The sequence below is a fragment of the Pollachius pollachius genome, assembly GCF_949987615.1.
Source record: "Pollachius pollachius genome assembly, chromosome: 13".
Lineage (NCBI taxonomy): Eukaryota > Metazoa > Chordata > Actinopteri > Gadiformes > Gadidae > Pollachius > Pollachius pollachius.
In genome coordinates this window covers 7,327,170-7,339,669 of record NC_136946.1, presented here as the reverse complement: position 1 = coordinate 7,339,669, position 12,500 = coordinate 7,327,170, and the positions used below count along the sequence as shown (strand labels likewise).

At 47.5% G+C, this 12,500-nt stretch overlaps 1 protein-coding gene across 1 annotated transcript in view; it reads left to right on the top strand.

Moving 5' to 3' along the window:
• The window catches only part of LOC307085089 (CUB and sushi domain-containing protein 3-like), a gene marked incomplete at both ends in the record, with an annotated part of 322,874 nt that overhangs the window by 200,999 nt on the left and 109,375 nt on the right, over window positions 1-12,500 (top strand). Inside the window, 1 exon segment of the mRNA XM_079749759.1 lies at window positions 2,321-2,442. Within this exon segment, the coding sequence (XP_079605885.1) occupies window positions 2,321-2,442 (122 nt within the window).

Below are 12,500 nucleotides of genomic sequence, written 5' to 3'. Positions count from 1 at the left end.
ATTTATTTATTTATTTTGGACGCCTTTCAGATGTGTCACTCAGAAAACGGCAGGGATGGGGAGCGACAGATCACTGGATCTCTTTATGGACTGGTCGATTCTGCCTGCCCTTAAAAGTCACGCGCTGATAGAGAACCGGATAGACGGCTTTGTGCAATCAAGGCTCTCGCAATGCATGATGGGAGGGTGGGGGGGGGGGGTGGGGGGGGGGGGTTGGAACCAAGGACACCGTGGATTCACTGGGGGATCGGGACATACGTGTTTTATTTGGATTGATTCAATGATGGGAATATGATGCCTAGAACAAACAGCCGGGTCGTGACAGAGGTCCACAGAAAGGGAGGATTTTCAACTGAATAAGCCAGCTGAATATGCTGAAGTCACCGGAAATAGTGAAGTTCACAGGCGGGCTTGATCCTTTCAGCGCCTCAGCTCTGAGGTAGCCAATCAGCTCTACTGCCTCATTAAGTGCCTTCATTGATCTGACGAATCTATGATCGGATTTGGTCATGACAGTGTTGGAGATACGTGGTAGCTTGTATCGACACGCCTACCACGCTGAGAGTTATATAAGGAGAAAAGGGTGGAAAAACAAAAACGACTTTTGTTTTAATACCATATATATATATCATTTTATATTATATCAAATGCTACCAATATAGAGCAGAAGAATCCCTCTATCTAAAAATATATCCATAGCCTCCTTTTCCTCAATGATATATATGCATATTTAACTCAAATGGAGAGTACACCAAAAAGTCTTGTTTTCCAGCCAGCAGGTGAATATACTGATGCATATTAGGCTCATGTGCAGGCCATATGTTATTGTGCGTGGTTTGGGAGTCTGAAAGTGTTTCAGAGAGACTTTCAGGAGGTAAACAAACACAGGTACACACCAGTACTCGGTTTGACCCTGACGTAATACAGGCTGAGGTGACGTGTTCACTAAACAGACAATGGCTTATAACAACAAACTTTATTCTTGGTTTTATGACTGCTCTACGAGTGTACACATAGAGGTTGGTGTACTTGAGTCCCAGGGGAGAGGTTCTTAGTTTGAAGCCAACTGTGTCGTAGAGCAAGATGCCTAAAACCCTCCTGGCTTGATAATAGTTAATTACATGGGTCAGAACATGGGTTTACAACAAGGGTACATTTATTAACATTAGCTAATTCACTAATTACTGTTCATTAACAGTTCATTAATAGTTAGCTCATGGTTTAGTCACCATTAACTTATTATGTTCCTTATTATGTTAACTAAGGTATATTTATTAATTCATTATTTAATAGGGTGATGGTATGCTCTATATTAATGCATATTACTAATTGAGTAATATTATTTAATTGTTAATAATTGTACTTTAATTAACACATTACTAATAAAGCGTAAAGCGTTACCAATATAAAATAAAATATAATAATTATTGCCAAACAATTTGTAAAATGACTTAATCGTACATTGGTTAACACTGAGCAAACGCTGTGGGACTCCTTGAGTGTCAATTTAATACCAAAGTACTCTTTGAACAACCCCCATCTTTATTTTCCAGAGTTGTGTGTTCTGTTCCGACAAAGTGAACCATTTTCCACTCGTTGCGTCTGTGACAACTCCACCATGTCACACCTCTGACCGCTACCTCGGCTCGCGTCTGCCCGCTCACAGCTTGAACCGTCAAGTCTCTGAGAGAAACCTTTTGATTGGGTGTCACAGAGAGACTTTCTCCCCCAGTTGGGTTGTAATACCTTCTGTTCCTCGATGTTCTAAACCAGTGGTTTTCAAAGTGTAGGTCGTGACCCATAAATGTCAGCCAGTCCCAGTGGGTCTAACAAAAAATCTAAAACCCAAATTCAAAGCCAGCAGTCCGGTTTAAACGGATCATCACTCTGTTTGAATACTGAACAGGGGGAACGCTGTATTGATGAACAATATACACATACTACTTGCTCGATACTACTTGCTTCATACTTGCTCATTTTTAATTTGTGCCGCGGTACCGTCAATATAATGCTAATTCGACTCCCACCAAAACACACAAATTGAACCTGCCCCCGACGCACAGCGACAGGTGGCTCGGTGAACGAGCGCGATAAGGGCCCCGCGTTGTAAACAGCCTCAAGTGGAGGCTCGTCGCTGGATGGCTTTCCATTCAGGGGGCTGCGGCTGTGTGTTCGCGGGGGGGGGGGGGGGGCTCTTTCACTCGCGTGCCTCCCCGTGGAAGGGGTCTCTTCAGCTGCTGGTACTCCTGCTAATGCTGATGATAGCGGTGCTGAGCGACAGCTGTGCTAACGCTCCCGCGGTGTGCTGTGGTGTTCACAGTAAAGACGTGCGGCAGCAGCCTGCAGGGCCCGTCAGGGACCTTCACGTCGCCCAACTTCCCCATCCAGTACGAGAGCAACGCCCAGTGTGTGTGGATCATCACCGCCTCCAACCCCAACAAGGTACACGCACACACACGCGCACGCTTGTGCGTGAACACACGCGGACGCACGAATGCGTGTGTGTCTGCACATGCAGACACAGGTGTATACACGCACAGACACACACGCACACAAGCATGCGTGCACAAACACACACACCCACTCACACACACACACACACACACGTGTGTGCGTAAGCCCATGTGCACAAACAAACACAGATACATTCATGTGTTTGTGCTGACACATAGGCACACATGTACGCAGACGTGCACCTACATACACACAAAGAGCGCACACACAAAAAGACATATACTCATGCAAACATATGCAGACACAGCACACACATACATACACACACAGATCTGCACAGTTGCACACTCAATTGAAATTCATGGACAACTCTCTGAATCTGCTGAATTGATCCTATCTTGTTTTTCATATTTGTTACATTTGTGCGCCTGCATTTATTTTAAACCCTTTGACACTGCCATAGCGACCAAATCTCTCGGGTTTTATATTGTATTACATAACACGTCAACAGCAGTTCACCATTATACGCTTATCCGGGTTATACTTCTATATGGCCATATTGATTCACATTTAGAAGGGCGTTATCGCCGGCGATTGGTTAATCTAGTGAGGTGGCAGCCAGCGGTTGGCTGCATTAGCTGGAGAGCCACCCGGTGATGCCTGGGGAGGAGGCTGATTGGTATTCTAAAGACCCTACCTCATTCCACTCAGGGTCACTGTGGTGACTGCACTGTCGTCAATGGCAACGTCAGAGCCCTCGGAGTAACACACAGGCTTCTCTCTCTCTCACACACATACACACTCACACTTTCTCTCTCTCTCTCTCTCTCTCTTTCTCTCCCTGTCTCTCTTTAACTCTTCTTTTATGTCTCTCTCTCTGTCTCTCTCTCTGTCTCGCTCTCCATGCATTTGATATGGACCAGTTTATTTTGAAACAAATGACTGCGTTTCTATTTGTCTGTCCCTCCATTTTCTTTCGCTATTACTTTCTTTCATTCTTTCATATGTTGTTTCACTATTGTTTCCTATCTTTCCTTCTGTTTGTATTTATTTATTTTGTCTTTCTATCTTTCATTCATTCCTTCCTCAATTGGTGTGTTCTAAGTTTTTTCTTTGTGATAATTTATTTTAATTGACCCTCCCTTTCTTACCCTTTCCCTCCCTCTTTCTCCACACACTTCTAAGGGCCCTATTTTAACGGTCTGAAACACAAGTGAGAAGCGCCAAGCGCAAGTAGCTTTATGGGCGGTTCTATGGCGATGTCGCTATTTTACCGGCGCAAAAAATGACTTTTGCGCCTGGCGGAAATCTAAAAAGGGTTGGTCTGAAGTAGCCTAATTACCCGTAGGTGTGGTTGGGGCGTAACGTGCAATAAACCAATGAGAGTGCCATCTCCTATCCCCTTTAAGATCCATGAGCGCATTTGAATCTGACGAGTTGATATTTTGACAGCGCATCTGCAGTCTCCGATGAGACAGATGCACATGAATTTCAAACTTCAAATGGCTCAGTTTATGGCCAAATAATATGGCCTAATTCACACATGGAATAAGGTTTTCTTCCACAACTTCACAAATACTGAGTCCTCAAATAAATTTCGGCAAAGAAAACTTATATGATATAACATATGATATGCGGTAACTGTGGTTCTACTTAATGATATACGCAATACATTATAAACATCGTTTCTTGTATGCATTATCGTTATCGACTTGTGTTCCTAATATGCATGTGTCTCCCCCGTTAATATAAACTGCCATGGACTGTATTATGCGTTGTTTAGTTGTTGTTTTAAGTGTTTAGTTTGTGTGTGTTTAAACAGATGGACGCACACACGTGCGCCAGCTTTCATTAATTATTTTACACATACGCACACGCGCTCCCGCATTCATTTATTCTTTTTAACACTCACTCGCGGTAAAACAATGTTTTCTCACAGTCAAATACTCATCAATTCTAAAAGTTAAGGGCATGTACACGATGTCTGTGTCAAGAAAATATGTGTTTGCTGTACAGGGTTTGCAGATGCATTGATTTAAAAGTACAACTTATCACCGCTGTATCAGCTGTTCTTTCCCAAATAATTTACCAAGAATGTGTGGCTAGGTAGATGAGAGAAGCAAAGTGTATGCGCGAGGTGCACAAGCAACATTATGCATGCGCCCTTAAAATAGAATCTGAACAACACGCCACTGACTTTAAACCAGGTATTTCCTGGTTTGTGGCGCAAGTGGTTTCTGAAACTGCAAAATAGCACCAGGGAACGTTTGCGCCAGAACACGCCTCCTCCTTTCGCCGAACCGCCCCTTGGGGCGCAAGATCATTCCCTAATTTACCGACGCGTGGCGCAGGAGGGAAAAGAACGCTCTGCGCCAGTTGCAATCTAGCAACGACACATGCGCCAGTGATTAAGTCAATTGCGCCGGATGCAAGATAGGTCCCTAATACTATCTCTCTCACACACACACACACACACACACACACCCTTTCCACACACACACACACACACACACACACACACACACACACACACACACAAACGGACACATTCGCACAAAAAAACAGACATGCGCACACACACACACACACACACACACACACATATTCCATCAGTGACCATGGCCTCTGTTTTATTGCAGAGAGCAGTACATTTCTACAGGATGTGTGTGTGTGTATGTGGAAGCGAAGACCGTCGAAGGCTGCTCTGTTAATATGCTCCTGCTCTGTGGATAGTGTTTGGTGTGTGTGTGTGTTTATGTGTGTATGTGTGTGTTTTATTGGCTGTTTCATACCTAATGACCAGTGTTTAATATATACTGATGACATGCTATCACTCATAGTATTAGAGTGAGAACAGGAAGGAGGGAGAGAGAAATATAGAGGGAGAGACATCGGCAGAGAAAGAGAGAGAGAGAGAGAGAGAGAGAGAGAGAGAGAGCGAGAGAGAGAGAAAGAGAGAGAGAGAGAGAGGGGGGGGAGAAAATCATACCAGTGAGGTCACATGGAACAGATCTAATGCATCTGAAGTACGTCTAAGAATAATAAATACAGAGCGCGTGAGTGCTTTCTTTATTTCCTCTCTGTGGGTGCACACACACACACACACACACTCATAGCCGCAAGCACACACACACACACACACACACACACACACACACACACACACACACATTATCATTACTTATGCCCCCCGATCGATACATAAAATTCCACTTATATTTCCCCCATATTCCCCATTTGTTCCTGGACATTAAGACACTGCAGCAGCAGAGTTGAGTAATGGTGGTCATGTGACACATTAGCTCCAGCGTATAGATGTACAGTACAGTGCAGTCAGAGCTGAACTACAATGGTTTAGGGGTAGGGCAGTATATAGGGGGTTCCATTCCCAGCCTTGTGGGTTGTGGGCTCGACCCCCAACGAAGGCAGTCTAAGCTGGTATGGGGGAAGGATAGTCAAGTGGTGCTTAGGGAGGCTCTGACTTGTCACAATTGGTTGTAAAAATAAAGATATCATCAATATAGAACAGATGCTTTTAGTTTAGGCGAGAGCCAGAGAGCCAGTTAAAAGGAGATTCACGGTGAGAGAGAGAGAGAGAGAGAGACCTTGCAGATGACATCTCGTCCCATCTCGGCTCATTTGAATCCCTTGAATTAACTAGGGATAGAAATTGAATAATCAAGTCATTTAGCGAGCATTAACCGACAACCTCCTTTCCACGAGGATGGATTACATTCGCCTAACCAGTCTCCAGTTATTTATAAGTTATTGATGTACCTTTCCCCCATTCTCAGCCGGGTAATTATAATAAGTGAAGCTTCACCAGGATGTCATGTACTTAGAGCATGTACATACACTGTCAACTCATTCAAGAATTATTCAATATTTATGAAACACAGATTACTGGGAGCAATCTGGACGGTGTCTGGTAATTGTGTCCGGTTAAAATGACTCCCGTATGGCTCTTATTATGCATATCCGGCCACCTGAGATGCAGATCAATAACTACTAATCAGATTCCTGGTAGAGAGCTGGGACTATCTATCAAGGGACCCACTCCTCCTGCTCTTCCTCCTCCTGACCTTCCTCTTCCTCCCCCCTCCCGCCTCCATTCTCTCTCTCTCTCCTGCATCTCGCCTTCCAACTGCCCCTCTCTCTCTCTCTCTCTCTCTCTCTCTCTCTCTCTCTCTCTCTCTCTCTCTCTCTCTCTCTCTCCCCCCCCTCTCTCTCTCTCTCTCTCTATCCCTCTCTCTCTCTCTCTCTCTCTCTCTCTCTCTCTCTCTCTCTCTTCCATCTCGCCTTAACTCCCGCCCCTCTGTCTCTCTCTCCCTCTTGCTTTCCAACTCTCTCCCTCTCTCTCTCCCCCTCTCTCTCTCTCTCTCTCACTCTCTCTCTCTCCTCTCACTATCAAACCCGCTCTCTCAACCCCACCCACACATCACTCTCCTCCACCCTCGCCCCGTATCTGTCACATTGCCTGCAACATCCCAACCCCCTCCTCCTTCCTCCCTCCCTCCCTCCCTCCCTCCCTCCCTCCCTCCCTCTCCGGCCACACACCCCTCATTAGGGAACCTGAACTCATTCCAAACTAATACATTCTAAAGAAATGGGATCGAGAGAGAGAGAGAGAGAGAGAGAGAGAGAGAGAGAGAGAGAAAGAGATGGAACGACCATTCAGTGTGAGGCTTTGAGAATATGACACAAGCATGTGTTTGTATACGATCCTTTCTCTCTCGTTTACACTATACCTTGAAAATCTACACACACACACACACACACACACACACACACACAAGGTGCTTCACACAGTATGTGGGGTCAATGGCTGATTCTTTAGTCTGCCGTCTACCTGTCCGACTGACGCTTCTTCATCCATGACGGACAGACGGCCCTCTCCTCCTCTTTCATCTGCAGGCCTCTCCCTGTGCTGTTGTTATGTTTCTTTCTTTCATCTTCTTCCATATATCCTACTCTCTCTCTCTCTCTCTCTCTCTCTCTCTCTCTCTCCCTCCATATGCCTATAGTGCAGTAAAGTGTTAATGGCTTCTATAGCTCTCTGATGTTATTGCTTCATTTAGGTTTGGCAGAATGGGCCTTTAGAGCCAATTCATTCTCTCCAGCACTCCGGTTAACCTTGAAGTCAGGACGAGATGGCCATTAGCAGACTTCTCTTCTTCTTCTTCTTCTTCTTCTTCTTCTTCTTCTTCTTCTTCTTCTTCTTCTTCTTCTTCTTCTTCTTTTTCTCCCTCTTCTTCTTATGCTCCTCTACTCTTTTTCTTTCACTTCATCCTTCCTTCTTCTGTTCTCCTCTGTACGCATGTGATTCATGTGTCTCCTCTCCTCGCCCTCTCCCTCTCATCTCCTCTCCTCACCCTTCCTCTCCTCTCCCTTCCTCTCTTCTCCTCTTCTCTTCTCCTCTCCCCTCCTTTCCACAACTCTCCTCTCTTCTCCTCTACTCATGCTCTCTTCTCCTACCCCTCCTCATGCTCTCCCGTCTCCTCTCCTTCCTCTCCTCGTATTGTGACTTTGTACGTCACGCACTTCACTTGACCCTCTCCTCTTTGTGTCTTGTTTGTTTTTCTCCTCTTCCTCATCTCTTTTCTACACCTTTCCAACTTCATTCTCCCTTCTACATTGTCATCATGTGCACTGTCCAGAAAAAATTTGCTTTGCGTCCCTCCTCTTCTCTCCGAGATCTTCTTGTGTATCGTCCGATCCTTCTCGTGTCGGGTTTCTAGCGGTATGCTTGTGTATTTTGTCCTTGTCTTGCTGCTTCGCTTCTCTTCGTCGAGCACTGTGTGTCTTATTGTTACGACATCATCCCTTCATTCTCATCCAGCAAAACCATTCTCCTCTCCGTCTCCTCTCGCTCTCTATTCTATCTCCCGATCCTATTAAATAGAATTTGAAACCATTGTATACGATATACTATGCACATCAAATATGATATTATTCTCAAACGACCATTCGTTTGTCCCACATTATTAGCTGAAGCATCCCATCGTTTGAGAATCAGGTGGAGGTGGATCATAAAAAGCCGCATAGATAAAACATGTATGAACTGGTTGATGGAGTTGTTAATAAGACAGTGGAGTCAAGCCTGGTGTTTCTGACATGTCTTGAGTATTCCCACTGGTTTGGACCAGTGAGGGGGGCTCCCAGATGGGCCCCGCTGATACAAAACAAACACACACCTTTGGCAAAGGGTTGCAATGAGTGCAAAGTGTTCCGAGCTTTTAGCGTTTTTAGCACTTGAAATGACAAGTTAGCCCAAGGAAAAAAACCTGCTAATCCACAGACTTAACAAAACTTTCCAACACGACGCAACCTCTTAACTTAAACAGTCTCCACGGTCGCTAGGCAACAGCTGGCGGCCTCAAGTCCTGCCCCTTTTAATCACATGTTTGTTTGTGTGTGTGTACCTGCCTGTGTGTGTGCTAGTATGTGTGCATGTGTGAGCTGTTAACTCGATGCGGAGGTTGGGTCAGAACACACATGAGGAGGGGGTGGAGGTTGGTGAGGGTGTGTGTCTGTTTGGGGGGGGGGGGGGGGGGGGGGCTGATGCGATGGGTGTCGACCAATCCGAGGCCCTGCATTCCCTTTTTCTACCTCACCATTTAAACAACCAGGCAGGGGGTGTAGGAGGAGGAGGTGCCAGATGTGCGTGTTTGTGTGTGTGTGTGTGTGTGTGTGTGTGTGTGTGTGTGTGTGTGTGTGTGTGTGTGTGTGTGTGTGTGTGTGTGTGTGTGTGGATTGCTGCCCACCTTCGATCACTGTCGTCCTCTGCCAGGTGTTTCAGGCTCCCAAATGTGATTTTAAGTTATTCAAATAGGTTGTTTTTGGATGGATAGAACTCAAACACACACGCACACACACACACACACACACACACACACACACACACACACACACACACACACACACACATATTCTCTCACTCTCTGTCTCTCACACACACATGCACACAAACACACGCAAACACATTATCTCTCTCTCTCTCCCTCTCTCTCTCTCTCTCTCTCTCTCTCTCACACACACACACACACACACACACACACACACACGCGCGCGCGTCCACACACACACACACACACGCACACACTCATTATCTCATACACTCACACAAATGCTGCGGAACCATACCCTGTGTACCACTTCATAGTCTCCAAGACAACTAGAGGAAGTGCTTTATCAAGCAGAAATTCAATTCTGTCGCCTCATTGGCCAGCAGCCAGAGATGGATGGAATGTAGCAATGGACCAGCCAATTAGAAGGGGAGAACGGGAGGGTACAGGCATGGATAAAAGAGGCTCAGAGTGGAGAGAACGAGAGATTGGGAGACAACACAGAGGACAAGAGAGAGTTGGATGGAGAGAGAGAAAGGGACAGAGAAAGAGAGACATGGAGGGCGAGACAAAGAAAGAGAGACATATGGGGAGTTAGAGAGCAGGGGGGGTGACAGAGACATAAAGAGGGGGAGACAGAGGAGGAAGAGGACGAGAGTGAGGGAGGGAGGAATAAAGACATGGGAGTTAAATTAAGACCGGGAGATGGAGATGGGGGAGAGGGGATGGAGTTTTGTGTGAAGAGTGTCCAATTAAAGAAGGGGAGAAATATGTTGCCTCTGCAGCGTCATCTATCTCTCTGAACACACATAGACTATGTTTAATATCGTGCCACACACACACACACACACACACACACACACACACACACACACACACACACACACACACACACACACGTACACATACCACACGCAGACACAAACACACACACACACATACCACACGCAGACACAAACACACAAACTAACACAAACACCAAAACATACCTCCTTCCACACACAAACACACACACAGGTGAAAAATGGTTGCGGTAACCCAGGGCAGTAGTGGTGTTTAAGGCTCGTGCTGAGACAGCGGTGGTGTGATCTGTAAAGGACATGGAAGTGCATGTAAGTACAAAATGCTGTCACCCACCTCCCATCCCTCCGGCACAAACAGGTCTGGGCTGGTTTCCTTCTAATGGTACGAGACCACACTCAGACTGGGGTGTTTCTGTGTGTGTGTGTGTGTGTGTGTGTGTGTGTGTGTGTGTGTGTGTGTGTGTGTGTGCTGGGCTTTCAACTAAAAAAACCCTACCATTTCCCTCCCCATCGTCCAACTACAAACCACTTCTTCCTCCACCTCTGTTCCAACCACCACCTCCACATCAATCCAACTCTCTCTTCCTCCACCAGCACTTCCACCATCTCCACCTCCAACCCTCTGCCGACCATCTCCACCACTACCCCGAACTCCACCATTACCTCCAACACCACCGCCTCCTCCGCCTCCTCCACCTCCACCATCTACCCACTTTACACCTCCACCATCACCAACTCCACCACCACCACCACAAACACAACCACTGCCAACACAGCATCCACCACCACCACCTCCACCACCACCACCACCTCCACCACCACCAGCACCACCACCACCTCCACCACCACCACCACCACCACCACCACCACCACTTCCACCACCACCACCATCACCACCACCACCACCACCTCCACCACCACCACCACCACCACCACTTCCACCACCACCACCACCACCACCACCACCACCTCCACCACCACCACCAACACCACCACTTCCACCACCACCACCTCCACCACCACCACCACCACCACTTCCACCACCACCACCACCACCACCACCACCACCACTTCCACCACCACCACCACCACCACCACTTCCACCACCACCACCATCACCACCACCACCACCACCTCCACCACCACCACCACCACCACCACTTCCACCACCACCACCTCCACCACCACCACCACCACCACCACCACTTCCACCACCACCACCACCACCACCACCACCACCACCACCTCCACCACCACCACCACCACCACCACCACCACCACCGCCTTGTTTTCTGCCCTTCAAAACGTCTCAGGTCAAGTATTCATAAGTAGCATTCCCTTCTCATTATTAATGTATATTTGCTTTCCTATCATTTATTCATCCTTACCTTCTTATTACACATCCGTATTTGCAGACTCAAAGCAAAGAGAATGCTTGATGGAGGCGCTGGGGTCTGGTATGGATCCGTGCTCCTGGTATGGATGAAAACACGCGTGATGACCCGACAGGGGAACAAGGATCCACAGACGAAGGGGGGGGGGAACGCTGCCGTTGATGAGTTGCTTATGGGGGTGGAGGGAGCGGTGGTGCCGGTGGGGGTGGTTGTTTTTGAAGGTCCTCCAGTTAGAATATTGAATTTGGGACGGTGGAAGTCCAAAGGACCGGGGGAAGAGGAGAATAGAGCGGAGCTGGAGGAGAGGAAGAAGACGAGGAGCGAGTCTGGTTTCTAACAACCACCTGCGGGTCAAGTTGGGACTGCTCTTAAAATATGCGAGGATCAAAGATTGGCCCGTATATCAAAACCCTCCGCCCGTTTCTGCCTTTCCCCCCACTTTCTCCTCCACTAGACTCCCCCCCCCCCCACCCCACCCCCCACCCAACTACCCACACCTCAAATCTCTCTTGCTCTCCATCAGTCTTCCGTTTTTTTTCATCCCTTCCAGCATTTCCTTCCTCTTTTCCATCTGTCCCGCTGATGTCTTCTCCCCTCCCTACCGATCAGTCTCCTCATCCTCCGTTCTCCTTCCATTTATTTCCTCTCCTCCCTCTCCTTGTTCCTCTCATTTAAGTCCCCTCTTCCTTTCCTCTCCTCCTCTTTCTCCTTCCTCCTCCTCCTCCTCATCCTCACCAACCCTACTCCTCATCTGTTCCCCTCCCTTCCTCTGTCCTCCCCTCACCCCTCTCCGTCCTCATCCACCCTTCTCCTGCCATATTCCTCTCCTCTACGTCCTCCTCCTCCTCCCCATCTACCTACTTTCGGCCTTGCTCTCCCTCCAACCCTTCCTTTACTCCTCTCTTTTCCCTCTTCTGTCCTTGATCCCCCTCTTCAGCCCCACCCTCCTCCTCCTCCTCCTCCTCCTCCTCCTCCTCTCTCCTTCCCCCTTCTCCTGCTCCCCA